Source organism: Amia ocellicauda, chromosome 3 (assembly GCF_036373705.1).
Source record: "Amia ocellicauda isolate fAmiCal2 chromosome 3, fAmiCal2.hap1, whole genome shotgun sequence".
NCBI classification, from domain to species: Eukaryota; Metazoa; Chordata; class Actinopteri; order Amiiformes; family Amiidae; genus Amia; species Amia ocellicauda.
In genome coordinates, this window is record NC_089852.1 from 17,493,966 (window position 1) to 17,519,088 (window position 25,123).

The 25,123-nt window shown below is 37.9% G+C and overlaps 1 protein-coding gene across 1 annotated transcript in view; it reads left to right on the forward strand.

Moving 5' to 3' along the window:
• The window catches only part of plxna1a (plexin A1a), a 311,729-nt gene that overhangs the window by 14,120 nt on the left and 272,486 nt on the right, over window positions 1–25,123 (forward strand). Inside the window, exon 2 of the mRNA XM_066698365.1 lies at window positions 22,976–24,321. Coding sequence (XP_066554462.1) covers window positions 23,011–24,321 — 1,311 coding nt within the window. The 5' untranslated portion in view covers window positions 22,976–23,010. The remainder of the gene's footprint in view (window positions 1–22,975; window positions 24,322–25,123) is intronic.

The window sequence follows — 25,123 nt, forward strand, 5'->3', positions numbered from 1 at the left end:
TGATCTATACTGTTTTCAGTCATGCTTCTAAGTGTGGAAGAATGAGAACGCATTGTCCCACCAGCCTTATTTGCAGCTTGACAACTGTCTGCATACCCTGTGTTTAACTTAGCCAGCCCTGTACAACTCTACATCACTGGCTGTAGTGTACCTTTTCTTGTTGACAGATCCTTCAGTGAATGATTCCCTGAATGGCTCTCTTGGTTTGTGGGGGTGGGTGTTAAATAACATGGAGAGGAAATACTTGGATTAGAGCAGCGATTTGTTGTGTAAATGTGGGACACTATTAATTGACTCTTCAATGATCTGTCACTTATTTAGTGTAATAACATTGCCTTCCAGTTCTCTTTCACTTCTGGAGTATATATTGCAGAGTCTTTTAATTTCACATTCTTGAGGTGTTCTCTGTCTGGTGTAGGCAGTCAACTGCTATCAACTTACACAGTCAATCCAAGGCACTTTAAATCATCAAACCACAACAGTGCATCTTGAACCAAGTGAAACAAAATCAAGCTGTTTTTACATTTACATTTTTACATGGGGATTGTTTTCTTCTAATCTTTGTAAAAAAAAAAAGTTAATTTGCATCACTTCATCACCTATTCTGCATTTCGTTATTTAACACTGAGAACGAATTAATTAATATTTGTAATTTTAAATAATAAGTGTAATGATAATTTTAAAAATGCTCTAAAAGGCGATCATCCAGTTACATTTTCAGTACACAGAGACAGTATGTTTTCAAAGAGAAAAGTGCATCAATTCAGACCTCTAGCTTTGGCTTTTACGCTGATTACAGGTAACACAAAACTGAAATTGGTTTCAAAACATTATGCTGTGCCACTTCACTGAAGGTTATTTATGGACAGAATTGTGGTTTCTTATTGTTGTCATCTCCTGTTAGTCATGTGGGCGTGGGACCATTTCAGTTTGCCTTCACACTGCAGTTAAGTTGGCCCTGGGCTTCCACTTGAGGGGGGTTAAATTTAGGCCACTTGAGGTCAGCTGTTTACATTTACACTGTGGAGAAAAAAAAAAGTGAGATGGACAACGACTTTTAATTATGTAGCTCTACATACTGTAACCATTATATAAATTCCTTATCTCTGTTTTCAGTTGAATCACCCGAAGCCTTGTGGAAAAAGCTGAAAACCTGCTTTCCTATTTGAATACAAACTTTTTTTTTTTCTTCTTCAATATTTACATAAAGCAGATAAGAAATATTGCTAGTAGTAATTGATAGAAATTAGGGATGAAGTGTTAACAAGCTTAAAATGGATTTGCAGTTTTTGCTGGGATGACAAAAATAATGCAACTTTTAATTTCTTCACCTTTTATAGTGCTTTATCCATAAATTTATACACACACACTCGCATACACACAGCTCTCAGCTGAATTCCTGTCTTTTTATAAGCTTTGTCTTGAATGTTCTGCATCCCTGGGGTTGTAATGTATGTCCTCCCTGGGTGCACTAAGGTTCCTTGCAGATCTGACACACAGGTCCCCTCTCCTCGGCCTTCTCTGAGGCTTGGCTTCTACTCCTCTCGGCTTTCAGCCCCCATCTCCCATGACCCTTGTTTTACAAGCAGTGGATTGAAGAAGAGAAAAAAAAAAAAAAATCCCTGATTATGCGTATCCCTGTCAACAGTCCTCCTGGACGAGCTCGCTGCTGCATGCTGAATTAACTGCGTGGAGACAGCGCATTGTTGTTATGCTAATGGTAAGGGATATTGCATTGTCATCTGTGCTGTTGGCTCGGTGCTACTGTCAGGGCCTAGCCACTGGCAGACGATTGCCCTGCCTCAAATGACTTTGAGTGTGCATTTTCACCAAAAATTTTAAAGTAAATTGCTGCTGGCAGTATTTGAACAAGTTAAGGTATTCCTTTTAATTTCAAACAAAAACCTCAAGTTACATGCTGTCCAAACAAGTGTAACTCTAGGTGCATAATAGCTCAGTATTGTATTGATACAGAGGCTAACACTTTCCTGATGTTGAATCGTTAGCACTACAGTGCTGCTGTTGATAGATGATATGCTTTTGGAAATGCTGTTGAGCCCTTAGCTCCTAGAAATCAAATATCTCCAGCCAAAAAAGCAATAGTGAAATTATATTGTCAAGCTGCTCACAACAAAGGAGTGTGTGTTTTCTATTAAACTGTTTAACAGCTTTTTATTTCAGTAATTAATTGCTCTGCTTTGCTTTTCATTACATGGTAACTTGAGTATTCTCTTCTACCATGGAAGACTAAACCTGTAGCCCTTGCAGGATTCAGACTGCCAACTGCAAGCATTCTTACAGTATCCCCCCCCCTCATCTAGCTTACTTATAGTAGAGTAACTGGTAGCCTCATTGTATTCATTTTTAGTATGAAAATGAAATCTTGTCTTGAGTGTCAATTTGGTTAGTCACCAACTGCTGAGTAGGCCACGCAGTGAAAAGACCGGGTGACTAAGTCAGGAAACAGTCTCGTGATGACAAATTAACTTTTTGTTTTTACTTTTGCTCAGTAATGAGACTCCACACAACGAAAGTTACCAAGGATTATAGACCAGTTGAACCAACTTTGCCCGGGGCTTCTTACTGAACAAACCAGTATAATTGGTGGTTAGTCTCCACTTGTTTTTGCAACAGCATTTAATTTAATCTGGAAACGGTAGGACCTGTGTAACAGGAAATTCAGTTTTGCAAAACTGGACACTATCAAGTCACCACTATGCAAGTTTCCCCTGTAGTTGGTAGTTGTTAATCATACAAACTTAACTTACTATAATCCCATACAATCATGTGAGAAATTAAGATAATGCACTCTTAAATGTGTTGCCTGGCTGTACATGCCCTTCAGTCTAACCCCAAGAAAGGCAGAGCTTAGGCGATGGATGTGAACCTACATGAGTCACTGTTGTGTGGTAAACTGAGGAAGCCCTTGGCTGACTTCAAACTCTCTCAACCAATCAAGCAGCAGCTCTTAGGGCATTATGGTCACAGTCAAGTAATGTCAGGCCAGACTTGATTCAGCAACTTCTGAACTACAGGGCCTGACCTCAGAGCAGGAAGGCTTTTGCTTTGCCAATTCAAAGTGCTGCCATTTTCCAGCACACCACTCAAATTCAGTAATTTCCCTGCAAAATAAATGCAATGGAACAATATCTGATTGCTTTGCGTGCACAGTAGCAAATTGACTTCTGAAATGTTAGCAAACCTGATTCTGGAAAGTGCAACGTTAATACTATAGTCAGTATCCCTTGTGTTTGAAATAACAGTGGGCATGTGGGTCGATGCTTTTTTTTTTTTTATGGAATACTTTTTATTTTCTTTTTACTTTTCTAAATTGCAATTACCCATAGTTAATCAGTCACTTCAGATCACTCCTAAAACCATTATAGGAGACCTGTAGAAACCATACATTCCCTACTAAAGCCCCATTCACACAAACTTATGCAGCCTTTTTCGTGGCATTTTGTTGCTGGCAAGGTCTGTGTGAAAGGGTCGGCATTTTGACAACCGGAAGTTTCCACCTCATGACCTAGTCAAAATGCTAGCAAATCTTCTGCAATGGATCTGTGTGAATGGAGCAGGAATAAGAATGCTGGCCTTTGACGCGTCACGTCCTTGTGCTGTCAAAGCAGTATGTTAACTAACTGGTGTAACCAGTCAGAATAGGGGTGTGCTTTTGCATTTTGACCACAACACAACCAGGTTAACCCACCATTGACCAAGGATTTGTGACTGTGACCATAACGCAGAAATGGACCGTGTCGTTAAAAATGGCAGAGATTGAAAATAAAGTAGTTGTGGCAATTCTGAGTGTTATTGATGAACCAACAAGTTTAACTACTGTCACACACATTTTGCATGATTTTATTTGTCTATTTTATCTCTATACATAGACAAACATGTTAGACTGCATTACAGTGTACACTAACGGTAGTTTGTTTTGAGTTATTTAATTGTATTTTATGGCAGTAATGTCAAACTTTAAAAAATGAAAAATGAGTTGTTTTGAGCAATCAATCATTTGCATATCTGCACACCCAGATGTTTGTTATAGATATATACAACATTGTAATTTCATGCTTTTTATTCATTATTATTTTTTTAATTTAACTTTGCTGTAGTATGTGTCAAGACCCCATTCTATCCCATAATGCAATGGTCTCCAACCCTGGTGCTGGAGAGCTCCTATTCAGCAGGTTTTCTTGGTCATTCCTCTATCACCAGTTTATAAACACCTGGATGCATTTCATTCTGAACAATTAGCAGGTGGTTTGATAAATTTAGTCATTTAGAAACCATTGGAGCAATCATCTCAATACCTTCAACCTGTCTAGGAAAGAATATCCTTAGTTGTGTTGCTTAATTGATTAGTAACTCTGTGTTCCCAGTATTTAGAAATTGGTGATTTAAGGTGACCTATAAGAGGCTTTCCAGGACCAGAGTTGGAGACCACTACCATAATATCTCGTTACATGTCCATGAACCGTGAACCGAGTCTCATACTGGATTCACTGGTTCATATGATACTTATGTTGTAAGTCGCCCTGGATAAGGGCATCTGCCAAGAAATAAAAATAATAATATGATCTCTGACCACTGGGTACAGTAACCACACCGCAAAAACACAACCATACAAACCGATGACATGGTTATACAGTGAAAGCACCCTAAATTGACACATTGTTGGCGTTTCCCTTCTGATTTGTTGTTTTCAAGAGGCTTGGTCCTGAGTACAAACCAAACTGATGCCCTGCTTTGAACAAGTAGCCCTATAAACCCAATGAAAGGAAACTGGCAAAACGGGGAAATTATCAAACTTTTCAAATACGTCCATAATATTATTTTTATTAATATTATTTTTATTTCTTGGCAGATGCCCTTATCCAGGGTGACTTACAACATAAGTGCAAAACAAAGTGCAAAAATAGTTAAGTACAAGGCATCAATCATTACAAATTCAAGTTAACTAAAACATATTAATACAAAATACAATTTTCAAATTCCAATTTAAATTTACACAAGTACAGTAAGTGAGGTCCTACATCCTGGACGGTAAAGCTAAGTGCTGTCAAAATTTAGGGTTACAGTCGAGGGCTATGGGAAAGGGAGCAAGGAGGAAAACAATCAAAAGCACAAGGAGCATAATACAACTGTGAAGTGCTATCTAGCAGGGATAAAAGGACTAATATTACAAGTACTGTCGGAAAAGATGCGTCTTGAGTAAGCACCAGAATGAGGTCAAGGACTCTGCTGTTTTGACTTCGGTGGGCAGGTCGTTCCACCATTTAGGGGCCAGGGGCCAATATCGGTGAATGTCTCCTCTCCCGCATCCACATGCTTCCATTGCATGTTGATCCCAGGGCTACAACGCTCTTGCTAGCATTCACTGTTTTGTGTGTGAAAGGGTATCTCCCAGCATTTGCCAGCATTCAAAGTCAGTGTGAATGGGGGTGCAATAGGAAAAAAGCAGGCAATTGCTGCCTGAATGTTGCTGGAATTTGAGTGTGAAACAGGCTTAAGGCATGACATATAGAAGACTAATGGATCTCTCCCTCTTATGCGTGTGTATGTTGCGACTCAGCTCATTAACTTATGTGCTACTGCATGCAGATACCAATAGTAGTGTTCATTATAGTGCTTGAACACGAAAAGTTACATTATCAATTTTAAGTGCTACATTTCGTTGCTTTACACTGCGGCAAGAGCTCTTTTGTCTTGATCGTTACTCATCCAAATGTAGTACCTGATAAAAGCAGTCCTTGTACTCCCCATTTTGATTTGAAACATGTTCACATACTGCTCTCTGCAAGTGATTGCTGAAGAAAGTACTCGGCAACTGATAGGTTTGATGTCTGGAGTCATTAGTCAAGCCCTTTTAAAAGAAATATTTCTGGAGTATTTTACTCTGATAGAAGGGATTATCTTATGAATCGAATTATCTATTAGGCCAGGGGTTTTCAAACCGGTCCTGGAGTACCCCCTGCCCTGCTGGTTTTTGTTCCAACCTAGGTCTTAATTACGTAATTGAATGGTATATTGCTTTGTTAGGTCAATTAAGGATGCAATTAAACAATTAAATTCTCGGTTGGAACAAAAACCAGCAGGGCAGGGGGTACTCCAGGACCGGTTTGAAAACCACTGTATTAGGCTATAGAATCTTACAAGTTCCTATAAACTTGAATTTCCATTGCAGCTTCACTTTAAATGTTTCTTGGAGTCTTGTTTTTGGCTTTGGCTGTGGTCAGTTTCACATCAACTTTTTTTTTTTTTTAAGTAGACCTCGGTTTGGTTTCTGTTTGAGAAGTTCTTAACAATTGCGTCCCCCCTTCGATCTTAAAATAACATTTCTCTCCTATTGCTTTCTTAAAAGGGTGTCAGAAGCTGTTAGTCAGTGTGCTCTTGTTATTAAAGATTTCAGAACCGGCAGTGTTCACATAGGCATGATACGGAAGTACTTTCTGATTCTCCTCAAGATGAGTAAATGGAAGAAAATACAACTTTTATTTGTATTTGAAGAAACTTAAATGCCAAAAAAGTGGTGGTTAGTACCTAGGCTAGATGTGTTATCCTTTAAGAAAAACCCAGAAATATATAATGACCTGTACTGTTGTATTTCTTATGTTTGGTTATGCATTTAAAGCAGTACAATCTATCATATCAACATAAGTCCAAGGTGTGCTGCCTATATTCTCGATTCAAAATGCTGCGACTGCAGACTTTAGTTTTGTTTGCTTGTGCATGTTTTGTACACTGGGGGGCCATGCTGACATAATCCCCCTTCGGCTTTGAAAACATAGCTGAAATAGTTGTGACTGCCCAGCTAATCACTAACATGTCTGTAGCGAGCTCCAGTAACTAGCACGTTATATATGCAGTCAGTGCTTATGTTGCCAATAATGTCACATGAGCTTTGGAGGTTGGGAATTTTTCTGTCTGTGCCTTTGGTGTTGCTCCTGTTGGCTGTACATTTTACATGGAATGAGTGTATAACTCTAGCTTCTCAATCTAAGTTGAATCTCCACCTTGATTTTCAGCCAAAGCAAAGGCATTCACATTTGAAGCCATCAACTATGGTGTGGTTTGGAACTGTGTGAGCAGTCAGAATTACTCTCCTTTGATTTCTGATATAAATGTATCAGAGGTTTAGCATCCAAGAAGAGTCTGAATGTTTGGGATTGTGCCCCCCCCCCACCCCCCTCCCCATCCTTCTTAATGGATTACACTAGGGGACACTAGGATCCATGCAGCAGTACACTGTTTTCTGCAGCTATAGATTAGATCATGCTTTTAGCACATCCGGGCACACGAAGCAATTCGACTTTTTTTCCATTCCTTTTTCTTTGCTGCCCATCTTGTTGGATTTTCAATTTGCAGCCTCTCGATGTGGCATCCTTCAAAAAGAGTACTGATACTCACTCCTTTTCATGGACATGTAATGTGTCTTCTGGTTTTCATTCCATCTGAGCTGGGAGATTTAATTGAGTTTTAATATGACCTTCATTGGTCATAAATACTTCCTAGGTTTGTAGTTGGGTTATAAATTGGTTATGACACTCTGGAACCTGGAGTAGAAAAATAAACAGATTTTGTGGATCGTAAGACCATGTTATAAGCAAGAACATTCATGTATCTTTTGGAAATATTTTCTATACTCTACTTGGGTTGTGATGCATCACACTTTTGTGATCTAGAACACAGACCTTGTCAATCAGTGTAGTTAACCTGCAGATGCCTTTTTATCAGTGTTATTGTTATTGCTACTACAAAGGAACTGGGATATTTCTGTTCTTTTAAAGGACTGACCATCAAAGAGCATAGGCATTCCTGCTACAACTAGAGTAGCTCTTCAGAAAAATGAAAAGCACAGAACAAATGTATTGATTGAATACTCTACAGGAGCTCAGCTTCAATTATTTCAGCCTATGGATGAGTGTCTTTCATTTGTGTGAACAGGTAGCCATACTATAATGTTAATACACATCAGAAAGATTACACTTAATTGTATAAATATATAGTCTTAAGTTTAATATTTACAGTGTCCATTATTTCCCACTGATTGCACTACTTCTCTCTGTTTCACCAAAACTAGTACATCTATACATACTTGCAACCCTTAATTTGAGGAATTGCCTTTTTTAGCATAGCAACAAAAACACTTGAATGTAAATCAAGATAATCGAAACAGATCACTTGTATAGTATAGTTAGTATAATAAAAGGCAACCATAACAATATTTTAAAATCTACAGGGACTCTATGGGAAAGTATAATTTAAGATTGTTTCAGTTGCGCATTATGTGTTGGATTACAATAGTTTAAATCTCCTGTTTGTTCTGAGGCAGTAGGCCTACATAAAAGAGCACTGTAAGAAAGATAATGACAGTACTCTTTGTATAATAAATGTGAGTTGTCAGGTGCAATTCAAGGAGAAGTATAAAATGTGTTTTCTGTGGAATGCAAAAGTTACTCTGAAAAATTACTAGTGAATTTGCTGCCAAGCTTAAACAATGTTAAATTATTAAAAAAAATTGTAAAAAAAAAAAAAAAAAAAAGATTGATGTATTAATTTAAAAATGGTGTAGAATTTCCCTTGCTACACATTGAACTGTTAACAAATATGCATTTTAATTAGAATTTTTATGTATTTCACAGATGAAAATTTTGCTTTGAAGGAAATTGAAAGGCTAAAAAGTTTTGCAGTTAATACTGTATAATTTGGAACTATCATTCCAAAGTGTTTTTTTTTTCTTATGTAATTGTCTTTGCATAAACACGTCTAAATTAAATTGAAATATCTAAATATAAAGGTTAGAAGAACACGAAGACGACATGAAAGACTGTACACCACATCAACTGGAAAATAACCTTTCAAGATTGATTAGCGCAAGTTTCCATTATGGTTTTAAATTGAATGCAAATGAACTCTCCAATCACTTCAGATAGGGCATGCACATTGTGCATCTGACCAGTAATTTGCCCTGCTTTGTAAACATAGTGGTGGGTCTGTGCTGGGGAATATAATTTGGATATTTTATGTAGAATCTTAGCTCTAGAGGGATAGACTCATTTACATTAATTCGGAAAGAATGGAGGAATTGTGATGGTTGGTTTTTGGCGAACCCACATGTTTTTCAGTTGACTGAATTTTAAAATTGTAAATTTAGTTTTGCCTGTGGGACAAACTGCCTGGTCTCTGCAACTCCTAAAACAAACACACACAAGAAACGGCCTTAAACACGACAGTATCTGTAGTAGTTGGTTAATCCAATTTTGTCTACCTTTATACTATATATTTAAAATGTATATGAAGCATTTAACTTTTGATCTTGTTCTTATTAATAGACAAAAGCATTTTAACCCAATTAGTCTGTATATTGTGACAATTTGTTGTTTGAAATATGTTAATGACACTGAGACGTGCTTGTGGCTTAAAAACTCCCATGTGCTCCAGTCCTATTGTTACTGCTTCAGTTTGCTTTTGAATCCTTAAACCTTTTGTGCATGTAGGTACAAGATAGACAGTTTATTGTCCAAACGAAATGCAGACCGTGTGGGGTGGAGTGTACTGTAGGGCTGCTAGAAGCCAAAGGCTGTGCAGTGATAAAGACTGAGCTATGTGGTCAATGATGGAAGCCAGTATTTCCCCTGGTGTGGAAGCTTGATGTGACATTAGACATATAGAAAAACATTACCTTGTCTTTTAAACTGAGGCATCATTCTATCATTTTATATCATTCCACATTTATCGAGTCAAAGTAATTACATTGTACTTCAGAGCCAAGTGCAGAAGGGAATTCTGACTGAATCGGGTGTCTGGTAATGAGATTAAAACGCACAGACATAATAGAAAGCAATATAAGATTTTAAAACCAGAGTTCAAAAGCATTAAGAAGCTTACATGTTATAAAAAGAGAGCCTTCTGCATTTTTATTATATTTTTTTTAATGAGTGATCTCTCCCCTTCTTTCTAGATATGGATTAAATCCTTGAATTCACTGTTTCCAGTGTTTTACTTTTTTTTAATACCTTTTTGTTTTTTAATTTGACTGAAAGTTTGTTGAGAGCAACAGATTTTTTTTTTGGTTGAAACACTGGCATATTGTCCCTATAGAGATGTTTCACACTTATTTTAAAATGTCAATTTATTTTGTTTTTACACCTGTTTCAAGGAAGGTCGAACTTGTTAACTTGTTTTCAAGCAGAAAGCTGATCTTGATTTTTTTGCGTGGCATATTAAGAGTAATACATTAGTGAGATTTTAGTTAGCTTAACCAAACTATTTAACAGATTATACAGTTAGATATTGCTTTCAGCTTGCCTATGCAGTTGAAGTATATTGTAATGTTAAATTACTATGGAAAACATAAGGATTGTTTGCGGTGTTGTGAATGTATACTTGAGCAACTTTTTTTTTTTTTAATCCTTTGACTTGTGAATCCTTGATTACATTTTAAAAGCCGGGCTAGCTACACAAAGCCGGGACAGCCTCTGGAAATGTGACTCGGCTGTGGTATTTTAACTGTAGACAAAGAGGAGTCTGTCATCCACCTGTCCAGGAACCTGTCAAACAGGTTGGCCCAGCCCCTTTTCTGTTGCTGTCTGTCAGAAAAGAGTCTGTATGTGGAATTCAGTCAACAGTTTCTTGGCACTTGGTGAGAGGGTTTGTTTACGAGTTTAAAAATTCATTTTTTCTCCTGTATCCCATCTCTTTATGTTTAGGGATTTTGTTACCCTTGTAATGCTATGAAGAACACTATATGTTCATAGTTTGTGAAACCATGTAAGTGGCCTTAAATAAGTGCTCTGGAACCCTGGCCCCCAAGAGCCAAATAGCAGCAAAACCTGTGGGACCATTTAAATCCCACCTATTTACAACGTGCAAATAGCAGTGAATTCTTTCTGTTTTGTAAATAACAGGTTCAATTAAGTAGTTGAGAGTTCAGGTGGAACAAGAACTAGAAGATCCAGGATCCAGGGTTGCCCACCACTGCAATAGGCGTCTTCTAGATCAGTGGTTCTCAACCATTCTGTTATGTATAATTATCTGGTGCAGTGAGATGACATGACTTGCCAGCTATGTTGAATACATTGTGTACAGACAGTGCAGGAAGTGTACAAATATTTTACAAACTGTGTAAGAGATTACCTAAAATGCAGTATCGGATATTCATGTTGGGTTATTGATGGAATGTGTGCCAGACTGGCCCTTTTTGATGCTGAACGACACACTGTTCAATTCTGGTTTTGGTGAAAGTTATTGTTTTAAACTGTCACATTGGAAGGTAATAGAAAATATAGACTATAGATGGATGAATATTTTTTTTATGCATGTAATATATAGTAGCACTGTGGATGGATTATCCACAGTGCCACTATATATTACATGGGGTTTTCGCAACTGTAGGGTACAGTTTAAGAAAGTGATTTATACAGTGCTTGGTGTGCTAAAACATGAGATTGTATACAAAAGCAAATAAACACCTTCACATGTAATCGGTCCCTCTCTAAACACACAAAACACGACACGGGACAAACGGCCAACCATTGAAAACAGTCTGTAATCAGAGCAAAGTTCTGAAACACAGTGAGTTAAAGCACATCAATCCAACTGTAGCTCTCACTGACTCCCGACTCTGGCACTCTTCTCTGCCCCTCCACCATGGGTAGCCGACTGCTTCCTTTTTTATTGTGGCTATTAGCCACTCACGGGAGTCAGGCTTCCATGTGCTCCCCCTGCTCGCTGGCCTCAAGTGGGGTCTGAGGTAGAGAACCTTCTTGTGTGTGTGTGTGTGTGTGTGTGTGTAATATATATATATATATATATATATATATATAGATAGAGATAGAGATGTGTATATATATATATATAGATAGAGATAGAGATGTGTATATATATATATATAGATAGAGATAGAGATGTATATATAGATATAGATATGTGTGTGTAAATGTGTTTTCGGGATATGGTGTGAATATGCATTTCTTCTTTTGTCCTGCATTTTCCAGCAGGAATGAGCAAGGAAAGGCCAGCTTTGTGCACAGCCTGTCAGATGTTTATATACCTGCTTTTTAGAGCTCTGGATCTCCACAACTTCCATATAAAAGCCTCCTCTGTTCTGTGTAGATCACACAGGGATATTTATAGGCGTGAGAGTACACAGATCTGCGCAAGACAAGGAGCTGAAATGTAGGCTAAATAGCCCAGTAGCAGAACCCACATCTTGTCACTGCTAAAACAGATTTTCAGAAGTGAGGAATATAGTAGTCCATATGTTACAATTATGTAAAGAAGAACATGCACAGCAGGGCCAAGGTTTTAAATGGCATTCTCCACTTTTCCTTTCTCTCTCGTGCTCTTTTATACAAAATAGTATTATGGATTGATTGCAGATCTATATACCATGCTGGTCTGGAGAATGTTTTCCATCTAAAGGGTATTTGTCATAAAATTAAATCAAAGTGTTTTGTGGCACCCAAGCTTATATAAACCTTAGATCGAAATTTTCAACATCACAGTCACAGCCTTAATAAAATGTCTGCTACATTTAATAATATCTGAAGACAAACAAAAACACTAATGGCGGCAATCAAATTTGACTGAAATGTCCACTCTATATAAATGTTAAACACAATGAACAGGCAGCATTCTTCTACAAGTTTTAACAGACTAAACAAACACACAAACAAAAATGGAATTTGCCAGAGATAATTGCCTTGGCTTTGCAATATTGTTGCATTCAGGTAAATTGCACTACATTAGGCTGATCCATAGAAAATCTTTGTTTTTTCTCCTTCAAATGGTAGGATACATAAAGTAGAGGTGAAATGGGGGGAAATGCTTAAGCCACACAACACAGGCAAAGAATTGAGCAAGCCTTTCTTTTTAAATGCAAGAATCGATTCAACATCCACATGGAAATGTATCGTATTATTGTAGTGAGAAATTTGAATCGGGGGGGCATTAACTTTTTATATATAAAAAAATAATAATATTTTACAGAGATTAAGGAATGAGGTAATGTGGGGAAAAAAAAACTAAAACCTTCAGAGGTTTAACAGCAACAATGTTCACATTTTAGTTTCAGCTGGAGATTATTGCTAAAAGAAAAACTGCAGTCCCTACATAGTAACTGTACTGACATACTGAGGTCTAAACTGTCTAATATCAAGATGTTAAGGTATAACATACAAATATCTCACTTTAATTTATATGGGATTTAAAGCAGTGCTCAATCCTTAATCTGTGCATGTGGTTTGAGGGTGTGTGTGGGGGGGGGGGGGGGTGGGTACACTAATGCCAGTGCCTTTGTCTGGTAATTTTTAATGATCAAAACCATATCCCTTAACATTTAATTCAGACAAAAGGAAGGTTAATTACCTTGAAGCTCCAATTACAGTATATCTTACATAAAGTAATATGTGGTCAAGGGACCACAGGAATAAATCTTATGTAACCGAGCGTTTCTGCTGTTCTGAAAGGTTACTCCTATGAATACATTGGGGTTAACACAAAAAGGTTTCAGATGAATGGAATGCTGTCTGTGCATCAGTCATGATATTTCAGTCCCACCTTCAGTGCACAATACACAAAGGCCTTTTAATTCCAAGACAAGCATGTGTTGGAACATCTTCAGTAAACCTTGTGACAGATTACATTTTTTACAAAACAAGGTGTGATCCCACTATCGGTGTGAAAATATTTTAGTGCAAGGCAGATGGGCGAGCTGATTTTCAGCAAGCCTACGTTTTTAACTTTGCCCCTTCAATCTGATCACCCAAATCAACCTATTGTCTTTCACTAAATCTTTTCATTCTTACACATTAAACATGTAACCCATCTAGTGTGGACTTGCGTAACAGATGGACTTTTCAGTCACATAAATCTTCTGTTCTCACATCCATGGAGTAGCTGCTTTTAAAATGTCAATAGATTTTTTTTAAATGTTGACTTAAAAGGCCATAGTTTTGGTTTCTTATTGGGGAGACTTACTTCCTCCCTACACCTGACCCAAGGCCTGCAATTTCTGCACAATTTCTACACAAGTTTCTTTGTTTCCCTGAAGCAATACCTAATTTCCTTTGTAACAGCAAGATTATAGAAAACTATGCAAAAGCTGATGCTTTGAAACAAGGTGTTATGAATGAAGTTTTAAAACTTAGTTTTACACTTTTTCCAGATTTACTTAAATGACTCTGGCATTTGCATCTGTGTTATGCGGTGTGGGGTAGAGGTCTTCACGGGTCCACCCGAACCCGAGGACCCGGGACCCATATGGGTTCGAGTCCATATTTTAAACGGTCAGCCGGGTCCGGGTCGGGTCCCATTCTTGTACGTCGGGTCCCGGGTCTGTTTAACATTGTGTGTAATACCCGAGTGACGCGATGACTTTACCAATTGACGATTGGCTCTTTTATTTAGAAGGCGGGACTTATTCTGCCATATCGGTGTTTGACATAAACCGAAGTGCAGTATTGGCGTCAGCGCGATTTTTGAGATATTGTGGTTGGGGTTTGTTCGCTTTGTATATCTAAAATCTATGGTCAGACACTTCTCAGAGAGCACAGATGACGGCAGATTAGTAATGCTAACGTCAGCGGCCGTGGCACTGAACGAGCAGTCGTTATTATAGTTCAAAAGGGCAAACGGTGGAAGTTATCGTATTACGCGAGATACAAAGAAACTGCAAAGCTGCAAAGTCGAGTTTGTCATCCACCACCGTGACAGCAAGTGGACTTTTGAAGCTGAAATGGATTTATACATGAGAGGAACAACATGGATGCTATTTTATCAACTTTCTTGGCTAGGAGGATGATTGTATGCATCACAGTCCGGTACAGGAGAGAAGGCTACTAATGTTGCATTAGGTAAGACACAGTTTTATTTTCACAACTTGTAAATTAACTTGTTAATAGCAATTAGCTGTGGGATCTGTGCCGATCGGGTTCAATCGGGTCTGTGTGTCCTGGCCGGGTTTGGGTCCAGATTTCAAATAATAGACGGGTCTGAGTCGGTTCCGGGTGTTACGTTTATGGCATTTCTCGGTTCTGCATGGGTCCAGGTCCAAACTTTCAAATAATAGATGGGTCTGGGTTGGTTCCGGATAGTACTTTTTCGGGTCTCTTCGGGTTCGGGCGCACATTTTTGGACCCGTGAAGACCTCTAGTGTGGGGGTCAGTTCCATTAATTCAATATCCTCTAGACCAATTCATTCAATTCAGAAAGAATTCCAATTCAGTCCAGTTCAGTCTGCTTTTGTATATTAATTCCCTCAACTTCCTTCTGCAGGTCAATTCTCACAATTCCAATTCCATGCTATTCTATTTTTAATTTCAGTGCTTTAAGGGCTGTCTAATTAGAATTGTTTTTATTGCAGCAATGCCTATTGTCGTGCTTAAAGCTAAGAGGAATGTGCTTGTATCTAAAATAGTAATTAATATTTAAATGTCTTGCAAAATAAGGTCAATACACCTGTAACACTAATGCATAATACTAAAAACTATCTTCTATGTTTTTAATAAATACCATTACATTCTGATGTTTCATGCCAAGCCCCTTCTAAATAATTTGAACATTCATATTACAGTTGACTCGTAATGGACAGTAGACTCGTATTACAAGAGGTATTTTCACAATAAACAAGCGAACTTGGGCTCATCTTCCTTGTGGAAAGGTAATCTTTCATTTCATGACACCTGTTGTCACTGTTTGAATTACATTTACGTGCTCATTTCTGGGCCAGACTATTCTGAGAACTGTTTAAAAAAAAATATTAGGCAGATGGCAATAGTTACGTACAAATATTGCTGTTTCTTGGCAAAATGGAAATGGAATTGGCAATTCTAGTCTCTTTTAAAATAAACCTTTTTCAATACCTTTGTGATCCCTCACTTCCAATTCATTATCAATTCTACTTTTGGCCACTATTTAATTGGAACTGACCTTATAATTCCAGTTCAATTCAGAATTGGTCCCATGTGTTTAATTTCAAACCTCCCTTATAGACTCAATATGATACTACTTTTCTGTAGTACAAAGATTACAAAATAAATCGAGCAAACCAGAAACTCAAAAGGGAAAAGCTGCAGAACTGTTTAATTAGGAAATTCTATGATGATATTTTTGATTTACTGTAGTTATGAAAACCACAAGTGCTTCAGGACTACACTTAACATCAGCACAATTTACATTCAGGTTCTGTCAGAACCTGTCTGTCTATTTTCAAATTTGTATTGATTTGTACATTTTACGATATATGCAATTAGCTAGTTGCCTGATTAAAGTGAATGAGACATTGAGGTTACTTCAACTGCAAGATGGGGTGTTGATATCAACCAAGAATATAATTTTCATATTTGCTTAAGTGCTAATTTCCCACTTACTGACATTCATTTTGGTTTGTAATATTTTAGGTGTCTTAAGATGATAAAATTAGATTAATGACCCAAGGAAGCAATTCATTAATGCCCCTTGGCTGTGATGTGGTCGCATGCATTTATATTGGAGCTATTTTCTACACCAGGGTTTTTGATTAATTATATTTTCCTTTCTTTCTAGATTGATGGAAATATGGTTGAATTTAGAAAGTTAGTGATTCTCTTTAATGGCTTACCTCTTCAAATGTCACTATTAACAAAAGATTATATAATACCATTTTAATATACCAATATAGCATATAGAATTTTTGAAAACCTTGTGCATGAAATTATCAAGTGATGAAATTCATTCAGGTGTTTAAAATGTAAAAAGTACATTCAGTGCATACTGTGAGTATGCCTTGTATCGCAATAGATTCTTAAAACATCTTGATTAACTAAGCAATACAATGAAAACTATTTCTGTGGTGCAATGTGATTCGAATTTAATCATCTAAATCAACCTTCTAGATAAAATGTGTTGTGGTTAAGAAAAGGGGCTACAACAATTCAGGTTAACTGCTGGGTTTTCACCCGTTGTTTTCAAAAGTGGTAAGAGTGGTCTTTGTATTTAAGAGTTCTTCTGTAATGAGCTGTGGCCTTTGATGTACGCTCTAATAATCAAATGGACAGGTGGCCAGTTGGCCCTGGAGTTCCTACATCAGAAGTTTATGTAAGCTCTGTTCTCTCTAGAACCAAATTGAATATGGTCTGTATTGCCAAAGGTGTCTTGTGCTATTTCTGATCACAGAGGTCCGGATGTAATCTTAAACGGGACCCCTGTTGTATTCCACCACCCAGACTGTTCTTTAAGAACATCACAGCTCTCTACCCTATTGCTCTTTGAAACAGCTGTGAAGATGGATTCCTTATTTCGGCATTCATTTTACGAACGGAAACAAACACTGGCTTATAATCTTTGCAGTTGAAATGTCGTTTTTAAATGCTCTCCAATTACACACAATTTTTTCCTAGTGCTCAGGCACACTCATGACCATCCCCTCGCCTAGACACAAGCTGTTTATGCCTGTTTCTGTGTGGAGTCTTGGCCAGCTTTCTGGGTTTTCATTAAGCCAGTCCACATTGAGGATTTCCCTAAGAAATGGCTGCCCAGGGTCAGTCAGAGATTAGGACAAAATCACTAATCTGTGTTTGTGTGTGAGCGACATGCGAATGAGGGGAGCAATTGGTGGAAATGTATCTGTAAAATATTGGTGAACCGAGCTTTTCAAGACCAGACTAAACGAGACAATCAAGTAAAAATAAAAAAATAAAAACTTTTAATTTACAATAATTTGATTAATTTACATAATTCAGTTGAACTCCAAAGTATTTAAGCCTTGGTTCGGTTTTCTTCTGCCTGTATGAATTAAACGATAGTAGCTCTCAGTCATCAGATTAAATATGAAACCTCTCGTCATATATTAAGTGTGTGCATACACTGGCAGGCAAAATGATTGGGACAATTGCAAATATTTCTGAAATACAACTGTAAGGATGGTTTGGAATAAATTGCCATAGAAAAGGAATTTTAGATTAAATTTGTTTTGCATCTCAAAAAATGCTGACATAGGTCCACAAAACCCTTCTCTCCATTGTGCATTCCTTGTCTGAAGTTATTCAATGTACATTTGTGGATGATCTCAAGTTTACATTGTAGTGACATTTTAATGTTCACTTGATATCCACAATTGCAGGGCAAGTTAGGAAAAACATAGGCCCTGGGACTCTTGAAGCAGCAGTCACCTTTTGTTTTCTTCTTAGTCTTTCTTTCAATTCTTTCTACAATGACAACTCTTGTTTTCAAAGCTACCATTTTTCTCTCTGCATTGTGATTTGTACTGCATGGAATTATACTTCTGTGTTGAAGTAACTCCAGATACACACGTTTTTGTGTGTATGGTAACACTGGAGTGTCGTATAAAATGCCAGTAAAACAAATCCACTGATTTATAATACATTTTTATTCAGTCCCGCAAAACATTTTTCCAGACTGTATAACAGTCTATAGTTTAAGATAATTACATTTTTTTTAATGCAATGAACTCTTGCATTGTAAATCGGTGGTAGTTGAAAGTGAATTGACATCAAACACCATGTGTTTTGGGTATAATTCAAATACATGTTATATGGTTTGTGGCAATAATGTAGACTGTATACTGACTATTAAATGTTTAAAGGGGCTATAGAACTATTCACTTTTTATTTTCTTTGTCCAGTCAAGTGTAGCTCAGACACTACTATCTTAATTAGTCGTATCAGTCTATTTATATTTGCATTAGATGAGTGTAGCCAAGCAAGGTTCATAACACAGCAGTGACTTGTGAGTACGCTTAAAAAAAAAAAAAAAAAAAAAAAAAAATGAATACACACACACACACACACGTGTTCAGCCACTGCTTTAATACAGATCATCTTCCAGTCCAGTTAATTTGTCTAATTTAGCCCTTTTTTTAATAGATTTATATAGTGTGTATGTGTAAATAAATAAATAAATAGAGCCATCCATCCATAAGCCTTTATCAATCCACTACTTGTTAGCCATAACTCGCCATGCTGGCCAGACGGTTTGGCGAGTGTCACTAACACACACGGCAGTGTAGCCAATCAATCTTAAGCAGCATGTCTTTGTGACGTGGGAGGATACTGGAGCACCCGGAGAAAAGCCATGCAGACACTGCGAGAACATGCAAGCTCCACACAGGCAGACACCCAGGGCCGGAATTGAACCCAAGCCCCAGTATCTGTGCGGCAAACAGCACTATATAATCTCCCAGTTAATTTCTGTCAAATTAAATTTGTTTTGCTATATATATTTGATTTTTGAATATATAGATGCAGATATACACATAGATAGCCTTAATCTTGCTTAGTAGAAGGAGAGAAATAAATGTGTGCTCAGTCTGAACCATGTGCTTATTCTTCCTTGAGAGTTAAAAATGCATGAACCCAACAGTATTGATCCCTGCATTTCAAACCCTAGCAGACCTGTTTTGTATGGTTTCAAAGCGATGGGTTTTTGACCAATTTTGTCATTAGGGTCTGAATGTTTTGGCCAAGCGGATCGCTCTTCAAACACTCCAGGCCAACGATCCCCTTCCTTAACTAGATCGAGAGCGAGATCATCTCCTTTAATAATCACCTGAAAACCCCCAGCAGCTGCCATGAATGTGCTAATCCTACACACGCTCTGTGCCTTCATTATTCCAGTATTGCCCCTAAAACTAGCTGGGAATACCATTTGAGGATGCTATTTTGCAGCGCACCCCCCAAAAGCCCCATTTTCAAACGTCTGCCATTGTCGGTTGCTCTTTCACCTCACAGCGCTGTCTGGCACCTTCATACTACTACCAGATAATCCTGTCTGCGTTGCAACAGGATACAGAAGTGTTAAAAGATTTTGTTCCATAAGCACCAAGCACAGGCTGCAGCTTAGCCCAGGAATGCTGGCCTCCATTCGTATAGTGCATTTGTGGGGTCAAGCATCACACTTCATGATGATTTGGGAACATTCAGCGTTACCTTGTTTTTCCATCTGGAGAATTTAAACTAATATAATGCAATGCAAGGGCTTATGTTTAAAAATGCTCGGTTCATTAAATGAATGTACTTATCCATTTGACAACGGCATGTACTTTTATCTCTCCCCATTTAATCAATCCATATCTTTGTTCTTTCATGTCTTTTTTCAGGTCCGTAATGAAAATAATCCAGAAATACAATTATTTCCCAATGTTTTCAAGTTGCCAAATTTAAAAGATGAAATCAGTTTGTTTTAAATGTTATTTGGCTCTGTTGTTCTTACTACATGTGCTTTCTGCTGGTGCTCTTAAGCATGCTGCTTCAGTGCTCTCCTATATTGCAGGGGCCTATAAAAATGGTCAGCATAAAGCAATAGCACTGCAAATGAAATATTAGAGCTTTTTGTGTCATAAAAATTGAATCAAAATAGCTCTCAACCTTGAAATATACCGACAGTTGCATATAACAGCAGTCAATTTCTGTCAACAGCTGTATTTTGAAGTTTTTCTTTGAAATACTTCAGTCATTGTTTGGTATAACTACTCCTTAGCAGCACTAGATTGTAAATTGTATAAAATCGAAAGGTTCAAGAGTTCACTGCTTGAGCCTTTAATAATACAGATTGTCACTGCTCTCTGGGAAGCCTTTGCCTTGTTTTGTGTAGATTTTGCAAGGTTAGTCTTAATGGGAATTTCTTGTGTGTTTTACCCTATGAAGGTAAAGTAAGATTTGATCTAGTCTTTTGAAAGAATGTCTTTCCATATAGAAATTGCTACAAATAAATAAGATGAGTTTATACATATGAGGTAAAAATAAATCTGTTACTACAATCTTTAACTTGGATTCCTAAAAAGGTTTATATCAATACTTATATTGTATATAGATTTGTCTTAATTCGGTTTAGGAACTTTTTCATATGTTTTTAGCAAAGCTTTTTGCTTACAAAATATTTTTCTTGAATGGTTCAGTGTAATAAAAGATGGAGGAAAAGGGCCCAAACACTCCTGTTTACTACTTAAGTGCAGTTGTGGCCTATAAAGCGATTTCGATTACACTGCAACTAAATGCCAAAAGGGAAAATAGTCAACAAAGCCCACACGAGACCTACATGTTAAATATGCAGTGTGTATAAATTTGCTTAAATACAAGTTGCTTTTTTTTCTTTGGTGGGAGTACTGTAATTGATATGCCACGAGCAATAAATCACAGCCTTGCTGTAGTATTCTAGCTATTATCAAAGAAGACAGGTTTAGCGATGGTGTCTGGAAACCTGTGACTTTGCTTTCAATGTTTTTGGCTAGGAGTGAAAGCAGTCCGTGGTCTCTGGAAGCCAAAGAACATTCCTGCAGCGCATATAGGTGCAGCCAGTTGTACTAGCTGTCTTTTGGCAATAGTTTTGTGGAATTAACTAGCCAACTTAGTGTTTTTTCACTGGTGAAACTGAGGAAAAACTTGAGTTTTTAAACTTTTTTTAAAACATAAAATAATGACGATGTATATTAATCTTATTATGTTAATATTAAATACTACTTATAGTAATCATGTAAACTGTAAACAATATTAGTATTTTCTCTTTGATTTTATACACATTTTGTACCTTATTATAATTGATAATTGCAATTGGGACTATTTTCAGAAATCTAATTGACTTAGTGTTAATGTTTTTATCCCTTTCTTTAAAAATAAATGCACAAGACCAACAATACAAGTAAAGTAAATTAATACATATGTATTTTATGCCTCCTTTTAATTGATTTAGATTTCCTTTTGCATAGTACAATCTGTGAAAATCCTTTCAATATTTGTAAATGACACCCTCCCCCGCAACCTATAACATGAAATGAGCCTATCTATGATGCAATATCTTTACGCTCATCTGTATCATTTTACTAGAGGGGATATTATTTGATTTGTGTTATCTTTGAAATCAATTAGAGAAACATTTCTGCATGTAATTCTATAGTCACGCATCTTCAGAGAGCTAGAAAGTCCTTTTTAAACATTAAAAGTCCTATCATCCTAATTGTTTTCATGAATGGTATTTATCACATGTACATTCCCCCCCGCATCTCTTTGTCTATAGCGCATTTTGATTAAAATTAATTCTTACAAGAATTAGCTTTCCAGTGAGGGACAAATTAGGGATAATACACTAAAAATGTAAAAACAAAAACAAAAAAACATCACGTTGGGAATTGTATGATGCAAACAAATGTCAGATCAGACGATTCATGTTTTGCCCTATTCTGGTGGAATACAGTTAATATACCAGATAATTATGGTTTTGAGAGTCAAGAGACTTGGAGGGCTTTAGACTGCATTAATGCACCGAAACAAAAAATAAATAAATGCTCTTTGAGAATTGGGTGGTGTAGAATTTATTTATTGTGTGTGTGTGTTTGGGGTGCTGGTTGGAGGGTTCATATTAACAGTTTCCTCTCATTTGTTTTATATACTGTTTCGTTCATTAACGTATTTCATATATGTAAATAGTCTGGGAGCATGGGGTACAAAACATGCTAATGTCACTGAAAGACAGGACTTGGGAGATCATTGCAATATACTTTATAACAATATATAATGTTTCAATTCCTTGTTAGAAAACACTGATAAATAGTTATGAGACATTAAGTGTCATTTATTGAACTATTGTTTCCAGTAGTTAAGAGAACTTGGACTTATATGGCAAGTTAATTTTAAAAAGTCTTAACGAAAGCTTATTAGTACTGTATCGTTATAATCATACGCTCTACATCTAGTAATCTCTAATACCCAGTCTTTTGTGGATGGTTAATGGATTACTGTATTATTCTCTCTGCATCATTTTCCATTTTGATTTCATCTAAGTAAGATCTGCTTGCTGTCCTTGCTATCTATCCTCCAAATTAAATGCTGTTAAGGATATCCCCTAAGGCCCACAGTCACTTTTTTTTTTTTTTCTCACTCTTCTGCATTTGGCACAACATCCCAAGCTTTTAAACCGACAATGCATAATCAATATGAAATGTTCCATCATATTTCATAATGTGTTTTTTCCCTTGCAGGGCTCTTCATGTTGCCACTGCAGATGATGCTATAGATGACACATCCAAACAAAGAGAAAAGGACGTTGGATCAATATATATATTTTTTTCTTCTCCCCTCCTCCTTCTTTCATCCCTTAAACAAAACTAAAAAACACCGTTATAATCCAGATTTGACCTGGAGCAATATAATCATGAGGCCACTTTCCAGATGTCCTAGCCCCTCTCTGTATCTGTGGAGCCTTTTGATTTTGGGTGCCCTGGCCTCCACCATTGCTCGAGAGAGCCCTAAACCTTTCAAAACGTTTTCCCCAAAGGAAACTGGTCTGACGCACTTGGTGATACACAACAAAACGGGGGAAGTGTATCTGGGGGCCGTTAACTGGATTTACAAGCTCTCCAACAACCTCACCTTGTTGAGGAATCATATGACAGGCCCGGTTGAAGACAACGAGAAATGCTACCCACCTCCCAGCGTCCAGTCCTGCCCCCACGGTCTGGTCCACACCAACAACGTCAACAAGCTACTGCTGGTTGACTACACCCAGAACCGCCTCATTGCTTGTGGCAGTGCTTCTCAGGGGATCTGCCAGTTCTTGCGGCTGGATGACCTCTTCAAGCTTGGGGAGCCCCACCACCGCAAGGAGCATTACCTTTCCAGTGTCAACGAATCGGGAACCATGTCTGGTGTCATCATCGAGGGCCTCAATGGGCTGAACAACAAGCTCTTCATCGGAACACCCATTGATGGCAAATCGGAGTACTTCCCAACCCTCTCCAGCCGGAAGCTCATGGTCAACGAGGAGAATGCGGACATGTTCAGCTTTGTCTACCAGGATGAGTTTGTTTCCTCCCAGCTGAAGATCCCCTCTGACACCCTCTCCAAGTTCCCTGCATTTGACATCTACTACATCTATAGCTTCAGCAGTGAGCAGTTTGTGTATTACCTCACCCTGCAGCTGGACACACAGCTCACTTCCCCGGATGCCAGCAGTGAACAGTTCTTCACCTCCAAGATTGTGCGCCTTTGTGTCGATGACCCCAAATTCTACTCCTATGTGGAATTCCCCATTGGCTGCACCAAGGATGGCGTGGAGTACCGTCTCATTCAGGACGCTTTCCTCAGCAGGCCGGGCAAACATCTGGCCCGCTCGTTGGAAATCTCAGAGAAGGAGGACATCCTGTTCACGGTCTTCTCCCAGGGGCAGAAGAACCGGGCTAAGCCCCCCAAGGAGTCGGCCATGTGCCTCTTCACTCTGCGCAAGATCAAGGAGAAGATCAAAGAGAGGATTCAGTCCTGCTACAAGGGAGATGGGAAACTCTCCCTGCCCTGGCTGCTCAACAAGGAGCTGGCCTGTATCAACTCGGTAAGTGGACAAGCCTTATGTGTAGCTCTTGATTTTGTATTGGTATGATACTGCTGTAGATCATAATGCATTGCACGTCAGTTGCCTGAAAAAAATCTGTATTCCATGCAAGGTTTGTTTTAGTATGAACTGATTTCTAGTCTGAAGATATTCATATGTACACAACTTTGCTCTGGTCTTTGGTTCTTGGAGAATAAAAAAGAAATGTAAAACTCCATTAAATGCTTTTGTAGGTGCTATTACTGTGTTAAGGAACAGTGGAAATATCTACGTGTTCCCACCCCACCCCCAAGTATTATAAACATACTTTTATTTTCTAATGGTGCTGGCAACCCTGCTTTTGGAGGGCCACCTCCCTGCATGTTTTCTAGATCTCTTTAAAGCACTCCCTGTAGAGAACATGCAAACACAATTTATGACAAGTTTTAGTAAATCCTTGGTGCACTTTTAATGCTAGAGAGGAAAAATAAAAATGGCCCTTGAAAAAAGTTGCCCATAAATGTTGTATAACTATATGATGGTATTGGTAACTTCCACTCTTGTCTGAAATACCACACGCTCACCCCTGCTGCTGCTCAGCAACAGTGGTACTCCTCGGGGAGCGTATTGCTATGTACATGATCAGTCGACATGCTTGTCATATGCTTTGTTCGGCGGTGGCTGTCACAGATTTAAAGAACGGTGCCACCCTTGCTCATATGCTGTCTACTCCTGATGGGCTTTGGCATGCTGTGCCTTGTAAAGCCTTATGCCCCCACCCCCCCTTCTCTCTCCTCTCTCTCGCTCTCTCTCTCTCCCCCTG